Genomic DNA, 19,556 nt, shown 5'->3' with positions numbered 1-19,556 from the left:
CAAGGTTGCTGACATGTGTGTCAGAGTACTCTTTGGATGACCAGCTTGTGTGTGCTTATTGTATACGTGTTACATTGTGAGACTCGCAGAGACTGTTGACAGCATTGCACCCTTCTTCTCGGTATACACAATGGACTGGGTTTAAACATTCTCTCTTCTCCTTTCCTTATCAGTACAGCCTTAAGGGTGCCAAGGTTTATTTTCCTTCATGTCCAAAGGTTCGTCCATAGGTCTTAAGATAGCTAAGAATAAATTCATTTATCTGTCAGTTAGTCATTGTTGTATCAGTCTTATCTAAAGAAAATCAGAGGATGTGTGTTTGAGAGGTTTCTGGTGTTCCTTCTGCCTCGTATGAGTATGCCGTGTCTCTTTTTAGCACGGGATGCATTCATAGCATCTAGTACTTTCATAACACTAGTCACATGTAATTATTTCCCTGCGAGACTGTCGGCACCAGAAAGGAGCTGTCTAGATAACTGCCTAGCCCAGTGGTGTGGCTTCTCAGCAGTGTTAATTTCCTTGCTTGTAACCCTTGCCCAGGTAAGGTAGGAAGAGGCATTGGACTGTGACAGGAAGTCAGATCTTTTGCTTTAAAACCTAATCATCTTATTCTGTTTTCTAAGTAGGTAAATACTTCTCAAACTTTAATGTTAAGTCAAGGTACTCAGTTACATCTAAGTCTGAGCACAGAAGTGTCTTTCCATCTTTATCAAATATCTTAAGCTACTGAAGGCTTTAGTGGAGTTACTATGAAGAATATATATGTAGTCATTAAGTTTCATCCTGTATTTGACTGGTGAGCGACTCCCTAAGATAAAAGTTGCACAGTTTCAGTCACACATTAAAAATTTTGGGCTTTGGGGTCATGACTCTTTATACTTTGAAGTCTGGCAATCCTAAACACTAATGTAGTTTACCTCTCGCTGTATAATATTTCAGTTCTGCTTTTTTTTATTTGAAATGTCTTTTTAAAGATATTTTAAATTTATGTTTCTCATTCATTTTTTTAAAAATAATAGCGATTTTGTTTATTTTTTGGTCACTTCACATGGCATGTGGAATGTGGGTTTTTAGTTCCCCAACCAAGGATAGAAGCTGCCACTGCTGCAGAGGAAGCCCAGAGTCTTACTGGGGCTGCCAGGAAGTCCCTCTCATTCATCTTTTTTTGTTTTTGTATTTTCTTTGCAATTTATTTATCTAAGGACTTGGTTCATTTACTCTGTGGCTTCTTATAGTCTGCCTTTGCGATTGCATCCCTGTGGTGTGCCTTATCCTTTGCATCTCATGGAGGCTACTGGAGATCTTTTCAAGAAAATTAGAGATACCAAGGGAACATTTCATGTAAAGATGGGCACAATAAAGGACAGAAATGGTATGAACCTAACAAAAGCAGACGATATTGAAAAGAGGTGGCAAGAATACACAGAAGAACTATACAAAAAAGATCTTCATGACACAGATAACCAAGATGATGTGATCACTCATCTAGAGCCAGACATCCTGGAATGTGAAGTCAAGTGGGCCTTAGGAAGCATCACTACGAACAACGGTAGAGGAAGTGATGAAATGCCAGTTGAGCTATTTCAAATCCTAAAAGACGATGCTATGAAAGTGCTGGCACTTATTATGCCAGCAAATTTGGAAAACTCAGCAGTGGCCACAGGACTGGAAAAAGTCAGTTTTCATTCCAGTCCCAAAGAAAGGCAATGCCAAAGAATATTCAAACTACCGCACAATTGTACTCACCTCACACGCTAACAAAGTAATGCTCAAACTTCTCTGAGACAGTACGTGAACTGTGAAATTCCAGATGTTCAAGCTGGATTCATAAAAGCCAGAGGAACCAGAGATCAAATTGCCAGCAATCCATTGGATCATCGAAAAAACAAGAGAGTTCCAGAAAAACATCTACTTCTGCTTTATTGACCACGCCAAAGCATTTGACTGTGTGAATCACAACAAACTAGAAAATTCTTCAAGAGATGGGAATACCAGACCACCTGACCTGCCTCCTGAGAAATCTGTATGCAGGTCAAGAAGCAACAGTCAGAACCTGACATGGAACAACGGACTAGTTCCTAATCGGGAAAGGAGTACGTCAAGGCTGTATATTGTCACTCTGCTTATTTAACTTATATGCAGAGTACATCATGCAAAATGCTGGGCTGGGTGATGCACAAGCTGGGATCAAGATTGCTGGGAGAAATATCAATAACCTCAGATATGCAGATGACACCACCCTTAAGGCAGAAAGTGAAGAAGAACTTCACTTTCTTGATGAGCCTCTTGATGCAAGTGAAAGAGGAGAGTGAAAAAGCTGGCTTAAAACTCAACATTCAGAAAACTAAGATCATGGCATCTGGTCCCATCACTTCATGGCAAATAGATAGGGAAACACTGAGAGACTTTATTTTGGGGGGCTCCAAAATCACTGCAGATGGTGACTGCAGCCATGAAATGAAAAGACGCTTGTTCTTTGGAAGAAAAGCTATGACCAACCTAGATAGCATATTAAAAACCAGAGACATCACTTTGCCAACAAAGGTCCCTCTAGTCAAAGCTGTGGTTTTTCTAGTAGTCATGTATGGATGTGAGAGTTAGACCATAAAGAAAGCTGAGCAGCGAAGAATTGATCCTTTCAAACTGTGGTGTTGGAGAAGACTCTTGAGAGTCCCTTGGACTGCAAGGAGATCCAACCAGTCAATCCTAAAGGAAATCAGCCCTCAATATTCCCCAGAAGGATTGATGCTGAAGCTCCAATACCTTGGCCACTTGATGTGATGAACTGATTCATTGGAAAAGACGCTGATGCTGGGAAAGATTGAAAGCAGGAGAAAGGGATGACAGAGCATGAGGTGGTTGGATGGCATCACTGACTTGATGGACATGAGTTTGAGCAAGCCCTGGGAGTTGGTAACGGACAGGGAAGCCTGGCGTGCTGCAGTCCATGGAGTTGCAAAGAGTCGGATACGACTGAGTGACTGAACTCAGCTGAGTAGTGAATCCTAGCAGCGTGAGACTTCTTCATAGGTGGTAATGTATTTCATTTGGCAAGGTTAGTACTAAGCCTGTTGTACAGTGGGTAGATTCAGTAATTCATTAAGGATTGTGAAATAGTGATAATCTATCAAAGAGTTTATCTTTCTTTTTCAACTGAAACACTTCCGTAAGAACATAAGCTTCCTACTATGTAGGATGTGGTTACCATGTGGTATGGCTCACATCGAAAGGGAAGAACAACTGATTCTTTTAACTAGTGGTTTTCAAAATAACATCCGCCAGTGGCAACCAAGTAGTTCTTTCTGGTGTATTTCAGCCCGTTTCTGTTATAATCCCTATTGATGCTTAACTTCCCTTCTTTGACCAGTTGGAGCCTCTTCATGTTGTCTTGTGAAGTTCCTCTCTGCTTTCTGATACGACAGGTTTTTTTCGGGCTCATCTAGGATACACCTTGCCCCAAGCCTGGATCCACTGATTTCTCCAGGGGACGCTGGTTTCTTGCAGTTAGAAATTGTGTCTCAAGAGCATTTTCTGGCCCTCAGTGTGCTTGTTGCTACCAGGTCCAGGTTGGTCTCTCTATCTAGGCCTTTAAGTGGACCAGTTAGGAAATACATATAGTTGTAATGAATTCATACTGATATTTTCCCCTTGAATTTATGGCTACTGGTTTTTACTGAGCTATCTAAAATCTTTCCCTTCTTTCTAACACAGTAAGAGTCATGATTCTTAAGTACACTGTGGGTGGTGCATTTTAGATGTCATATAGTTAACTCAGTTGTTCCATCCAGCTATGTCCCAAGCTGTTTGAGAATACCATCACTGGTGCTGGAACTGACAGCACATCTCATGGGAACCAGACAAGCTGTTTTACCCTCTCTGAACAATTGTACTGCTTCTAAACTGTCATAGAATGTACCAATTACATATCATACTTGGTACTTAGAGCTGGCATTTAGTCTTACTTCTCCAAGTGTTTGTTTCATGCTTACCACTGACATCTGAAGTTCATTCTCTAGTAGTCTTTAAAGAGAGATTTTTCACTTCCCCACTCTGCAGTTTTATTGAGATACAATTGGCATTGATCCATGTTGTTACAAAATGATGGAATTGCCTTCTTTTTATGACTGAACAATATTCTGTTGTACATGTATACCATGTTTTATTGATCCATTTGTCTCTTGATGGACCCTTAGGTTGTTCCCATGTCTTGGTTGTTGTAAATAATGCTGCTGAGAACACGAGGGTACAGAAATCTTAAGATAGTGATTTCATTTTCTTCTGATAAGTACTCAGGAGTGGGATTACTGGATCATATGGTAATTTCTGTTTTTAATTTTTTTAGGAAGCTTGTTACTGTTTTTCATGGTGGCAGCACCACCTAGTAGATTCATAATCAAAAATTCCTGGGGTCAGAGTTTTGAGTTCTTGCATGTTAATAACAGTTGGTCTGCAGCCTTTTTACTTGAAAGTGAATCTGGCTGGATATAAAATCTTTAGCTTTTTTCCTCTTTCTTTGAAGTTCTTATATATGGCTTAAGGCATCGTTGTCAGCAAATCAGATACAACTTGATTTTCTTTCTGCTGTGACTGTCCTTTTGCCTAGATTCACAAAGAATTTTTATCTTTGAAGTCTATTAATTTGACTGTGTCGGTGTTGGTCATTCTGGGTTGTTTTGTTGGGTATACAGTGTCCCTTTAAAAATGTATTTTGAATATTGCAAATTTTAATTCAAAAATTGTACAACTGACCCTTGAACAGCCTGGATTGGACTGTACAGGTTCGCTTCTCCCATGTGCCATAGGGCTGCATGCTTCAGGGTTGCCTGAGCCAGGTGTGGAGCTGCGCACATACAGGGCTGACTGTAAACAGGGACGCAGATCTTTGACTGCACTGGCTGTGGCGGGCTCTGACCCCTATAGGTTCAAGGGTCAATTGTATATATATATCATTGGTGGACTTTTAGTATCTTATTTACTTGTTGTTTTGGGGGGCTTTTTCTTATACTCTGTTGGTTTCTTTTCCTGTCTTCTATATTTGTAATTTTCAGCTTGGGCAGTTGTGAATAAAGCTGCTATATAGTTTTTGTTTTTTTTTTCATATTTTCTTTCTTTATGACTTACACTTATGACATTTTTTGCTACATACTGACTCATGTGCCTTCTAGTTTGGACTTCTTCTGAAGTGAATTTTTTCATTTACTTCTCATGTTTACATCATTTCTGAGTTTTCTAATTCTGACATATCTTTCCTGTATCTTATATACTTTTCTTAATGTCTTTTCATGTGCTTAAATAGTAGTTATAGTCTCATCTGTGTTGTGGGCACATGTCTTGGGCATGCTTCCACTTTAGGGATGTTCTGCTCCTTTAGCCATAGTCCTGTCATGTGAAATCACTTTTCCTGAACTTGTGTCAAGGGAAGGTGGTTGCAAACAGTTTTTGGAGGTATGGCTCTAAAGCATCTTCTGTCATTTTTATGAAGTGCTAAAAATAATGCTTCACATTTACCATGATCTCCTGCTTCTGTACCTTTTGCCAGAACCACAATTTCTTTTGTGCCCATTGTCCTTAGGTTGGAGATCTTGTATGACCAGACTTCAGTAGGTTTGATACTTTTATTGCTAGCAGTTTCTTTACACTGTAGAGTTCTGTACTAAAAGGGAGCTTTGGCTGATTAATTGTGAGTGTTCACAGGTTTCTCTGCTCTAGCCCCATAAGAACTTTACCGTGAGCTCATGAATTACCATCAGTTACCTGCGAATGGAGGTGTGTAAACACTGTCCAATGTGAACTGCTGTTCTCGATTTGGCCCACTTTGCTCTCCAGTGACTGCTTGTTAGCTGTTTTATCCTCCTGTTCTCAGTGCTGTGTCATGTCCCTCTGCCTCCTCCTGCACAGGTGTCAGTACCAGCTGCAGTTGCAGCTTTTGGAGGCTTGTCCAGAGCTACTGGACTTTTGGGATTCATGAGAATTCTCGTCACTTGTTTATATTTTCCAAGGGTTGGGTGTCAACTTGTTTTTTGCTAACGCTTCTTGTGACTTTGTTGAGGAGTTGGGAGACATTAAAACCATGTTACTTCTTGCCATCTTCCCAGCTCACAGCATCGAGTCATTTTTCTAAAAAGAAAAATAATTGCTAAAGGCACTGGGTATTTTCTGAAGGCCTAAAGCAGAGCTGAAAACAATAAAAATTCCTTCTAGCAGAGGCAGATTCAAGGAGCATTTTTCATGTTTGTATATGACACCTTAACGTACAGAATCTACAGCAGTATCATCTTCAAAATATCATTAAAATATTACATTCGTGTTGAAATTTGAAAAGAAATTTTATGAGTAGAAGTTTCAGATCCTCAAAGTTAATTGAACAAATAGGGAAGTAGGATTTTTTTATGTTGCAAATGTTTCTTCTTGTCATCTGATGATGTCTAACTTCAGGGTTCGTGGCAGTAGCCTTTGGTTAGTTGTCAGTACACCTCCCTTGGAAAGCGTCCTGAGTCTTTTTAATACTACCTTTTACTTTCTTTTTTTCTAATTGCTAGTTTTCTATTCAGATAAGAAGAAAAGGTACTCTAAATTACAGAGCCACTGTTGAAATTTATGCGCTTCCCTGATAGCTCAGTTGGTAAAGAATCTGCCTGCAATACAGGAGACCCTGGTTTGATTCCTGGGTTGGAAAGATTCGCTGGAGAAGGGATAGGCTACCCACTCCACTATTCTTGGGCCTCCCTTGTGGCTCAGCTGGTAAAGAATCTACCTGCAAGACCTGGGTTCAATCCCTGGGCTGGGAGGATCCCCTGGAGAAAGGAAGGGCTACCCACTCCAGTAATCTGGCCTGAAGAATTCCATGCACTGTATAGACCATGGGGTCGCAAAAAGCCAGGCACAACTGAGTGACTTTTACTTTCACTTTTCACTTTATTGAATATTTCAAGTATTTAAAAAATATCACTAAGAGAAACTTTGAAAATTTCTGTTATTTGGGGATGGAAGTTTTTGTGTTTCTTTGTTTATTTTAATTTAAAAAAATTATTTGTTTTGGTTGCACTGGATCTTTGCTCCTTCGAGGGCTTTTCAGTAGTTGTGGAGAGCAGAGGCTACTCTCTGTGGTACCTGGCCTTCTTGCTGCAGTATCTTCTCTTGTTGTAAAACATGGACTCTAGAGCTTACAGGCTTCAGTACCTGTGGTTCCTGGGCTCTATAGGGCAGGCTCAGTAGTTGTGGCACACAGGCTTAGTTGCTTGATGGCATGTGGGATCTTCCTGGATGAGGAATTGAACCCGTGTCTCTTCCATTAGGAGGTAGATTCTTTAGCACTGAACCACCAGGGAGTCCTGGGGTGGAAAGTATTTTTACAGAATGAATCAAATCTGAAATCAAAATACATGTATAGGGTGAAGTTTGATTGTTTAATAGTTAACTTGTGCCTCTGATTTAAAAGCTCATGTTTATAAATATGATTTAATAATGGTATAAACTTCCATACGTGTTCTTACTTGAAAAGTAAATAAGCACAAATAAATTTTGGCCTCTCCATAAAAACACTTTATGTTTTTAGAAGATGAAAGATGTTTTGTGATGTTTAATCATAAGATGAAAACAAATGAGTTGTTTATCTTAAAAAAGAATTACATGAGTCAGTTTAGATGAACATAAGTATAGGCAAGAGTAGCTATAATGCTAAATTATAAGTAGTACATATGAATTCATCAGTTTTATGAAATTTGGCTAGGTGTCATGAAATTAAAGCTGTGAAATATTTGATTGCAGCACTTATATAAAACAATTGTTTATAAAATATTTTTGCGTTTGTACTACTCATGATGTTTTTAGCCCTTGTTTTACAGTTTTTAAATAAATAAGCAAAGAGATAAAGAAGCATATGACACCAAAACCAGCAATAGAAATGAAATTTAAACTTTGAATCCCTAAGATTTCCAATATGATTCATAATCCATTGCCTTGTTATTTTTTAAAATGTCTCCTATATTTTAATATCCAATAAAAATAAATTACATGTCATTTTTTCCTCTTTAATCCAAATTATTCATATCTAATTTGGATGATTATAATACAACATTAGACTTTCATAAGTATTCTAAGTAATAGTTATAAAGACATTTTTGAAAGAAGTATGGGTTTTATTATAGTCTCTGCCAGTATTATTGACTAACATTATTGGTATCATTGGGAGAGATCAAATTATTTTTTGTTGTCTTGGAAAAAGCAGTTGAAATTTCATTTCCTTTCTGTCTTGAGCAACTTTGATTTTGTGTTTCTAGAGGTGACCACATTTGTGACTAACATGATTATTAGGCTGACATTGGATTGGTTGACTTAGTCCCATTCAAGTTAATGTTTCAGGTTAGGGCATCAATTAATTACGTGTATTGCTTACTTTAGGGTCAAACCCCAGTTAGAAAATGTGACCTCTGACCTCTTGTGACATGTTTGGCATTGAAATTTGAGTTCTCCTGGAGTTCTTCTTGTCACTACAGACAGAAATAAATCCAGACTGTAAGTCTTCTTCATGTGTAGGTTGCCTTTGAAGTTGCAACTAGGTACCCATTAATTATTTATTTATTTACTATAGTTCAGTTTTGTGAAACCCATGATTTCTAGAAACTATTTGTCTTATCCCTGTCAATGTCTATTCCCTCAGTAGACTTATTATAGGATAGGAAAGTGGCCATTGCTGAAGTTACGATAAAGTTAATTTTAAAAAACAGTTAATGTTATGTTGTATATGTACTCCCAAGAATTCTTCAGTCTCGTAACTACATTCTCGTTTCAATCTGTGTTGATTTACTCTTTCTTACATACTGTCTTGTGGTAGCAGGTTGACAGGTACAGTTTACCACTGTTACCGTTGTTACTTTATATAACAGCCTTACAGAAGAGTTGCTGGTTCTGAAGAGCCATGGCCACAGTCCCACGGTGAGTCTTGTCCAGCGGGCCACATTCTTGGGGCACGCACTTTGGCTGGGATTGCTGTCCACTTGCTTTCATATGTTTTGTGTTTCTCTGTGGTTCCATGATGGAATCATACAGGCCAGGCACAGAAAAGTACCATTAAAGAGTAAAAGAATATGGGGAGGAAGGTGGTGGGGGTTGGGATGGGGGGACACATGTATACTTGTGGCTGATTCATGTAAATGTATGGCAAAACCACCTCAATATTATAAAGTAATTAGCCTCTAATTAAAAAATAATAAAAGAGTAGTACCAAATAATGGAAAAGGTATCCAAGACAGAATGCACTTCTGCCCCATGTGAGTGGAATGTTTAATTAATAGTATGACAGGCCTTTCCTGGGAGAGATTGAAGGCAAAAGGAGAAGGGGACAGCAGAGGATGAGATGGTTAGATAGCATCATTGACTCAATGGACATGAATTCTGAGCAAACTCCAGGAGATAGTTAAGGGCAGGGGAGCCTGGCCTGTTGTAGTCCATGGGGTCAAAAAGGAGTTGGGCATGACTTAGGGACTGAACAACAATGACAGGCCTTAATTGAAGGGGGAGGAGGTAGTGCTGGGTCACTGAGAGATAATCTAGAAGGCCTTAGGAAGATATGGGATTAGTTGAGCCTTGCAAGTTGAGTGGGACTTGGTGAGGCAGAGAGGGGAGTCAAAACAGAGGGACTGTAGAGTCTTAGGGAATGAAAAGTCCAAAAGGCCAAACTAGGAAGACCTCTAATGCCAGCACTGAGATTTTTGTCCTGTGGCTAGAGGGGATGAGAAATGTGTTTGGAGTACCCTAGACTGGGTAGATTGAATGGTCCTGTAAAATGTCTGTCTTCTTTACCTGGCCTGGTTTTTAACCTGTGTAATTTCCTGCCTGTGCAGTGGCAGCTGGTTCCTAATTGGGTTTCTGGCCTCCTCCTGGTCTTGCTGGTCTGTTTCTTCTTTCCATCACTGGTGTCAGAGATGTTTTTCAAAAACACCATCTTATCAGATGTTCCACAGTTGAAAGTTTTCTGTTGCCCATGCTTTCCCAGTCCTTGTGCAGGGTATCAGTACCTGACCTTCCTCATCTGCATCACCTCCCGCTGCTTCCCGCTTAGATCAGCCTGTATTCCTGGGCTCTGGAGGATCTGTTATGTTCTGTGCTCTCCCGAATTAGACTTCTGGTTCAAGGTGGTAGAGTAGAAGGATGTGCACTCATCTTCTCCTGCGAGAGCACCAAAATCACAACTAGCTATTGAACAACCGTCAACAGGAGGACACTGGAACCTGGATGCTTCCCAGCCTGGGCACCTGACAAAGGGCCTGGGAATCCCAATCTGACCTTGAAGCCCAGCAGGATGTGATTACAAGACTTCCACAGGACTGGGGGTAACAGAGACTCCAGACTTGGAGGGCACAAAAAAGACCTATGTGCACCAAGACTCACGAGGAAAGGAGCAGTGAATCTACAGGAAACTGAACCAAAACTGCTCTTGTTGGAGGGTCTCCTGTGGAGGTGTGGGTCTGCAGGGGCTGACTGCAGGACTGGGGAACTGGCAGCAGCTGTCTGGGAAGGTCCCCTTTGGTATAAACACTCCTAACTTGACCATGCAGCCTGTAGGGCTGGGTTGCCTCAGACCAAAAAACTACCCAGAAGGGAGTGCAGCACCACCTATCAGCAGATAATTGGATTAAAGCTTTATGAGCAAGGCCCTGCCTACCAGTTCAGTTCAATCACTCAGTTGTATCCGACTCTTTGTGACCCCGTGGACTGCAGCACACCAGGCTTCCCTGTCAATCTCAAACTCAGGTCCATTGAGTTGGTGATGCCATCCAACCATCTCATCCTCTGTTGTCCCCTTCTCCTCCCACCTTCAATCTTTTCCAGCATCATGGTCTTTTCCAAAGAGTCAGTTCTTCCCATCAGGTGGCCAAAGTATTGGAGTTTCAGCATCAGTCCTTCCAATGAATATTCAGGGCTGATTTCCTTTAGGATTGACTGGTTTGATCTCCTTGCAGTCCAAGGGAATCTCAAGAGTCTTCTCCAACACCATAGTTCAAAAGCATCAATTCTTCAGTGCTCAGCTTTCTTTATAGCCCACCAGAGCAAGACCCATTTTTTCCCGTCACCAGGGATTTTTTCCCATCACCCATTTTTTCCCATCAGGAAGCTTACACAAGCCTCTTAGCCTCCTCCATCAGTGGACAGACAGAAGAAGCAAGAACCACAATCCCACAGCAACTAAAAACCAAATTACAGAAAGTTAATCATCATGAAAGAGCAGACAGTTAGGTCCCAGATGAAGGGACAAAATAAAACCCCAGAAAAAACAACTAAATGAAATGGAGATGGGCAACCTTCCAGAAAAAGAATTCAGAATAATGATAGTGAAGATGATCCAGGATCTCTGGAAAAGAATGGAGGCGAAGATTGAGAAGATGCAAGAAGTGTTTACCAAAGACCTATAAGAACTAAAGAACAAACAAGCAGATGAATAATATACTGGAATGAATTCATAACAGGATAACTGAGGTAGAAGAAGGGATAAATGACCTGAGGCCAGAATGGTGGGAATCACTGCTGCAGGACAGAATATAGAAAAAAGAATGAAAAGAGATGAAAACAGCCTAAGAGACCTCTGGGACAGCATTAAACACAGGAACATTTGCATTATAGGGGTCCCAGAAGGAGAAGAGAGAGAAAGGACCTGAGAAAATATTTGAAGAGATAATAGCAGAAAACTTCCCTAACATGGGAAGGAAGTAATCAGCCAAGTCCAGGAAGCAGAGTCCCAGAAAGAACAAAGCCAAGGGGGAAACACTGAGACACATGGAAATCAAGCTGACAGAAATTAAAGGCAGAGATGAAATAGTAAAAGCAGCAAAGGAAAAGCGACACATAACGCACTGAAGGAACGCCCGTCAGGCTGTCAGGTGATTTCTCCACAGAAACTCTACAAGCCCGAAGGGAATGGCATGACATATTTCAAGTGATGAAAGGGAAAAACCTACAACCAAGAATACTCTACCCAGCAAGACTCTCCTTCAGATTTGATAGAGAACTCAAAAACTTTTCAGGCAAGCAGAAGTTAAAAGAATTCGGCAGCACCAAAACAGGTTTTCAACAAATGCTTAAAGGAACTTCTCTAGGCAGAAAACAAGATAAGGAAAAACCCTACCTATAGAAAATAAACCCAAAACAATTAAGAAAATGGTAATAGTATCATACATATCAATAATTACCTTAAATGGATTAAATGCACCAACCAAAAGACAAAGACTGGCTAAACAGATGAAAACATGTGCACATATGCAGTTCCACTGACCACATCAGTCTGCTTGACCCCATAAATTATACATAATTATTTCATATTGTTAGGTTAATCATGTTCCCATTATGGCTTGTAATTAAAATTATCATTTATTTTTGTCTATTCATTGTGAAAATTGATAAACATCTTTTACTGTTGTGATTATGTAACTATTATTAATTTAATACCATAGTATTGTGATTTGTCGGCAGAAAAATTATAGAAATCTGTATCACCGAAACTACCATTTAATAGAAAAACCTGTAATCACTTTTAAAAATCCAGATGCGTATCAGAATTATCTTGGAATTTTTTGAAAAATACGAATGCCCAGGTACTGCTTTTATTTTTGCCAGAGCTCCAGATATGTCTTATGAGCAGCCATATTTAAAAACAGCTGGACTATTTGAGGATCTTTTACTTTTATCCAGTTTGTTTCACTTTTTCTATTTCATATTCAGTGCTTCCATTTCATTTAGTTTATGTTTTCCAATTTCTCCATCTCTTTTTTTTATGTTCTTTCCTAAGCCTTTATCAGTGTAGTAGAGCTTTTGTATACATATGTATAAATAATAGATATATTTTAGAAAACATATGAATTTTTGCCTAACTAAAAATGTATGACATTTTGATTCCACTTCTATTCATACTGTTTGACAGTGTGAATTTTAAATATATTTGTGTAGGATACGATTAATACAAATTAGTTATATATAAATCTGTTTAAATTATTAATGACACCATTCAAGATGCTCCTCTTCTCATTTTTTCTGCACTTGATAAAATATTTTCAGAGTAATGTTAATATATCTCACTATGATTATAAGTTTTTTCTTTTCCCTACTATTTCTCCTGAATTTTGCTTTTCTTTTTATCTTTGTTTCTTTGTTAAGGTGCCTAATGGTTTATGATGTCTCTCTTCTTTGTGAATGGTACCTTTTATCATAAAAAATAATCATCTTTGTTTCATATTTTATAAAAGACCTTGTTAAGGATGTAGAAAAAGTTATAATTATTCAGTTTTTCAAAGTTCATCAGGAAAAATTATATTACTTACAATTGTAATGGTATTTACTCTCCTGTAATCTAAATTACATCTTTTTGGGTGTTAGTTCTAAAAGGTCTTGTAGGTTTTCATAGAACCGTTCAACTTCAGCTTCTTCAGCGTTACTGGTTGGGGCATATGCTTGGATTACCGAGATAGTTGAATGGTTTGCCTTGGAAACGAACAGAGATCATTCTGTCGTTTTTGAGATTGCATCCAAGTACTGTATTTCACACACTTTTGTTGACTATGATGGCTACTCCATTTCTTCTAAGGGATTTCTGCCCACAGTAGTAGATACAATGGTCATCTGAGTTAAATTCACCCATTCCAGTCCATCTTAGTTCGCTGATTCCTAGAATGTCGACGTTCACTCTTGCCATCTCCTGTTTGACCACTTCCAATTTGCCTTGATTCATGGACCTAACATTCGAGTTTCCTATGCATTATTGCTCTTTACAGCATCGGACCTTGCTTCTATCACCAGTCACATCCACAACTGGGTATTGTTTTTGCTTTGGCTCCATCCCTTCATTCTTTCTGGAGTTATTTCTCCACTGATCTCCAGTAGCATATTGGGCACTTACTGACCTGGGGAGTTCCCCTTTCAGTATCCTATCATTTTGCCTTTTCATACTGTTCATGGGGTTCTCAAGGCAAGAATACAAAAGTGGTTTGCCATTCTGCCAGAATAGCATATTCTAGATAGATATGCTAGATAGCATATTAAACCTAGACAGCATATTAAAAAGCAGAGACATTACTTTGCCAACAAAGGTCCATCTAGTCAGGGCTATGGTTTTTCCAGTGGTCATGTATGGATGTGAGAGTTGGACTATAAAGAAAGCTGAGTGCAGAAGATTTGATGCTTTTCAACTGTGGTGTTGGAGAAGACTCTTGAGAGTACTTGGACTGCAAGGAGATCCAGTCAGTCCATCCTAAAGGAGATCAGCCCTGGGTGTTCAATAGAAGGACTGATGCTGAAGCTGAAACTCCAATACTTCGGCCACCTCATGGGAAGAGTTGACTCATTGGAAAAGACCCTGATGCTGGGAGGGATTGGGGGCGGGAGGAGAAGGGGACGACCGAGGGTGAGATGGCTTGATGGCATCACCAACTCGATGGACATGAGTTTGAGTAAACTCGGGGAGTTGTTGATGGACAGGGAGGCCTGGCGTGCTGCAATTCATGGGGTTGCAAAGAGACATGACTGAGCGACTGAACTGAACTGAATCTAAATTACAGCAATGGTTTTCATGGATCTTTGCCAACTGATGTTAAAATCATCATGGATAAGTAAAGGACAGAAGAGCTAAGATGAGTTTGGAAAGAAAGAAAGGAACCTGCCCCAAACTGGCAAGTTCATGCAGGAGAAAGGAGCAGTCATACATTTGGAGGGGTGGTAAATGGTGGCTACTTTTTTTATATAGTCTTCAGCCAGTAGGTGCATGAACAAAATCAAAAGGGAGTACTGTTGAAAAAGAAAGTACTCCTCACACCCCTTTTGGGTGAACCCCTGTTCTCAGAAGTAGCCTCTTTTGACAGTTCCTGGAATATACCCCTAAAACTCGTATACAGAGATAATCATTTAATGTTTTTGAGAAATTGTGCCTATACCATGATTTCTTTTCAAAGATCCATTCTCTTAGCGACTTTCAAATATGCCGTATAGTATCGTTAACCATAGTCACCATGATATCCACTATATCTCCATGAGCTAATTATCTAATAACTGAAAGTTTGTACCTTTTGACCGTTGTCATGCATCTTGCCCACTCCCTCCCCGCCCTTCATGGCTGGCAGTCACCAGTCTGTTCTCTGTAGCTAATGAGTGTTTTTTTGGTTTGTTTCGTATATCAGTGAGGTCATATGCTATTTGTCTTTCCCTGTCTGACTTATTTCATGTAGCATAATGCCTTCAAGATCCGTCTATGTTGTCACAAAAGGCAAGGGGTTTTTTTATGGCTGTGTAATATTCTAGTGTATATAGCTGTATCTCACATTTTCTTTATTCATCTGTCCATGAGCAGTTAGGTTGTTTCCGTATCTTGTCTATTGTAAATATCTGGGCTGTTGTACATACTGCTTCAGGGAACATGGAGGTGCAGATGTGTTTTCATTTTCTTCAGATAAATACCCAGAAATATATCATATGGTAGTTCTGTTATAAATTTTTTGAGGAACCTCCGTGTTCTTTTCCATAGTGGCCAAGCCAGTTTATATTCCCGCTGACACTGTACACATGCTCCTTTTTCTCTGCATCCTCACTAACACTTGCTGTCTCTGGTCTTTTTGCTGACGGCCATTCTGGCGTGTGTGAAGCGACGTTTCATTGTGAGTTTTGGTTTGCATCTCCCTGATGATTAGTGAGCTTGAGCATCTTTTCATGTGCCTGTTGACTGTGTGTATGTCTTCTTTGAAGAGTGTCTATTCAGGTCCTCTGCCGGGTTTCTGGTTGGGTTGATTATTTCTGTTGGTGTTTTTATATATCAAAAGCTATTTGTGCCTCTACTGCGTCATTTGCCACCCTTAGCTGGTAGGCGGCAGAGCTAACGCATCAGCCTGTGGGCCACTCCGCCTTGTCTCCTCCTGCCCTCGTTTGCTGTGGCATTGGGGCTGTTGCTCCCATGTCACTTCCTTTTTATCTCTCAGTTAACTGCACTGGCAGAGAAAATAGAAAATAACTCTTTACAGCTACCTAACGCCTAAACAAAAAACAGTTCTCTTCCACAAGCTGTAGACACAGAGGCCCTGCATTCCCTCTGCCACGATTTACTCCGTGCTTGAAATTCATCTCCTGAGTTTTGAAGCTTCTTCAGTGATGAGATCTTGCTTTTTTTTGTGGTTGTGCTGAGCAACCCTGGACCTTCAGGGAAGTCCTGAGTTTGCACCTTTTGAAAATCATTTGTTTTGACTACTCTGATAGATACTTAAATGACAGGGTAACTGGATACAGAATCCTTCTGTTGTACTCTTAATTCCTTGTATACCCTGGGGCACTCAGCCCTGTCTTGCAGCACAGGATGTTTTTCTAGAGAGACTGAGGCCAGCCTGATTTGTCTCCCAGTATGTTTTTGTGTCTAGATATCCTAGTTTACCAGTAGAGGGTATTGGAGTTTGATTGGAGAGGAATGGAAAATGGCACAAATTCAGTTGTGGCTGTAATGTTTTATTTCCTTGAAAAATAAAATGATATGAAGCAAATATGCCATAATGTTAACCTGAGTTCAGTACAATTGCTGAGTGCAAGAGAATCTATAAACACCATTCTCTGTGGTGCAGGGTGTGTTTGGAACAAAATTTTTTAATAAATATGCCATGTAACTATAAATCAGGAAGAGCTTGTATGCTTTAGTGATTCAGTTCAAAATATATTTAATTGAAGATCACATTTTTGCCTTATTGATCATAGCATGCATTCTTGTTTTCTTTATATGTTGACAATCAGCTGTGTACTTTCTGTATTTTCTTTGGTGTCATTTCCTAAGTTTTGAGTAAAAGTATTTTATATTCCAACATCCTGAAGATGATAAAATTCTAGAGTGAGAATCTGCAGAGTGGAGGTTAGTGGCAGTTGCCACAGAGGCTAGAACTAAATGGGATGTTTGACTATAAAATCTGTTAAAAGATTTATTTATGCTGGTTTGGGAGTATTTTGAACAAATGTTCCTCTAAATAGGCAAAATAGATTTAAGGTTTAAAATATTATGATAATTGAAAGAGTTCAGTATTAAGGACCGACTGACTTCTTTCTTTTCTTTCTGTAGGGCTCTCATAAGTATGTCACAATAAAGAAAAATATTTTCTATTTTTATTCATTTTCATTTTTCAGTACTAAGAGATTTAAACTTTGTTTTCCTCTGTATTCAGGTACATGTCTCGAGTCCACGGTATGCATCCAAAGGAGACCACTCGTCAGCTGAGCTTGGCTGTGAAAGATGGTCTCATTGTGGAGACGCTGACAGTGGGCTGCAAAGGCTCCAAAGCTGGTATCGAACAGGAAGGATATTGGTTACCAGGCGACGAAATTGTAAGTTTTTTATTTTATAAATCTGGAACGTTATTTATGTATACCCCATAGAGATTGTTTTCAGAAGTTCGGTAATATTTCACAGTAAGGACCGACATTGGTAGGATGGCTCTTTTCCTTCCTGATTGGGAGAAAACTTACCTGTGCAGGGAGTCTGCTTCTCCTGTCTGGGTTGCCTTGAATCTGAAAAATAAAAGAAAGCCCTTTGAATGTACACACAATTAATGGTATTCCTAAGCATTTTCTTCAGTAAATATTAGTAAAAAGAAAAAAAAGTTTCAGTGAGGATAATGTTGATGCCGTCCAAACAGACTGTATACTTCCCTACTCGGGGTCACATACAGAAGTACCTTTTTTAAATGTAAAGATTGGTTTCATGTGTAATATGTCTGTGTGTCTTCCTTATTTGCTCTCATTTTTTCTAATACTTTAATGAAAAGTCTGTTTTTGGAACAGAAAGATTTAAAATAGGATAAACATTAATTGTTCTAAAATGAATAGATTTGATAATTAGATATATTGAGAGTGCTTTATCATAAATTCTCTAAACCCTAGAATTATAAAAATGACACAGTATCTTAAAATTGGTTCGTTTCCCCAGAACATTGTCTTCCCCTTCATGACTCCAGGCAATTGAGCCAACACAGACACTCGCTTGTCAAGTCTGAGAGCAATAAACTAACAGTACAGTTTTCTGTGGGAGACTATTAGCTTTAACACTGTTTTTTGTCAATTTAATAAGTGCTTTTAAAGTTTCAGGAAAGAAAATTCACGTTTTTCACAAATAGTAAATATGGAATAAAAAATGTTTAATTTCTCTGGTATCATTTGATTTGTGCACTAGAAATATTCTTGAAAACTTAAGTGAAAAAGTCTATATTAGAATAATTCTTCAGTTGCCATCCTTGGTGGTTTAGTTTCTAACTTGTGTCCGAGTCTTGTGACCCCATGGACTATAGTCCACCAGGCTCCTCTGACCATGGGTGGAATTTCCCAGGCAAATACACTGGAGTGGGTTGCTATTTCCTTCTCCAGGGGATCTTCCCGACCCAGGGATTGAATCTATGTCTCCTGCGTTGCAGGCAGTCTCTTTACCAACTGAATCACCAGGGAAGCGCTTTACAGAAAATTAAAGTTTTTGCCTATAAAGAAACTCTGGGTGCCAAGCTATAATAATGATAATGTCAAGCGATATAAATCTATCTATAGCAGACATTTAAAGGAGGGCCACTGATAATTGGTAGCTTATATATTCAAAATGATCCAGATAATATATTCAAAATGATCCAGATAATATGAAATTTTAATCCACAACCACTTAGAAACATAAAGATTTACTATAGAAGGCTATATGGATAATTTCTGAGATGTCTATAGCAGCTGGCCAGTAGTAAAAGCAACTTAATCCATGAGATTTTGGTTTGTGGATCATATGTACAGTTTTTTCATAAAAGTGATTTATTTCTCCTGTTTAGATTTGTGCTTTTTCATATGCTTTTTTCCCCTCTTCAAGTTGAAGTTTTTTGTTCAGTGTAATTCAGCAAGCAGTTAATGAGTTATACATGACCAACCACATTAGGTTCTGTATTCTAGTTTTATGTGTACATGTCCTCACTGCATATGTTTTTATAGCATCTCCCTTTTCTTTTTTCTAGATGAAATCTCACATGTAAGTCAAACAACGTATACAGATTTTATTAATTCTGGTTGGTTCTTATTCACAGGCATTTTTATACCAAGTATACATGTATGATTTAAGTACAACTGAGTATAAACATTGTACCTAGTGTATGAAATAGTGAAATAAAAAGAGGTTAAGGTTTTAGTCCTGTCTCAGATATTGTTTCTAGTTGTGTGAGGGAGTTTCTAACCTCTGATACTCATTCCTCTGCTGTAATATGAGCACGTTAATATTGCTTTCATTTGGTTGTTTTGAGGATTAAATGAGATTATCTATAGAAAGCATTTAACTATGCACTCAAAGAAAGTTTTTGACCAGTGAATAAATATGTTTAAAATAAGAAATGCCTTTTGTGTAGCAAAAGCACACACATTTCTTACTAAACAGCAAGCAAAAATTCTCATCATGATTTTTTTTTACTTTAAACCTGTAACTCCAAACACAAGTTTTGTAATGAGATTTTCCTTTAGGATGCTGGATCTGTATTTAAGGTGCAGCTATAAAATGATGAGGCTGATTATATCTGTATCTCATGGTTGTGGCTGGT

General features: G+C 38.9%; 1 protein-coding gene across 3 annotated transcripts in view; it reads left to right on the top strand.

Annotated features, from left to right (window-relative positions):
* Nucleotides 1–19,556, top strand: part of ZMYND11 (zinc finger MYND-type containing 11) — a 72,830-nt gene that overhangs the window by 14,746 nt on the left and 38,528 nt on the right. For all 3 annotated transcript variants that reach the window (XM_052651303.1, XM_052651302.1, XM_052651304.1), the window contains exon 3: nucleotides 17,169–17,328. In XM_052651303.1, the coding sequence (XP_052507263.1) occupies nucleotides 17,169–17,328 (160 nt within the window). The remainder of the gene's footprint in view (nucleotides 1–17,168; nucleotides 17,329–19,556) is intronic.

This window comes from Budorcas taxicolor, chromosome 13 (genome assembly GCF_023091745.1).
Source record: "Budorcas taxicolor isolate Tak-1 chromosome 13, Takin1.1, whole genome shotgun sequence".
Classification (NCBI taxonomy): domain Eukaryota; kingdom Metazoa; phylum Chordata; class Mammalia; order Artiodactyla; family Bovidae; genus Budorcas; species Budorcas taxicolor.
This window is presented reverse-complemented; position numbering and strand designations above follow the sequence as displayed.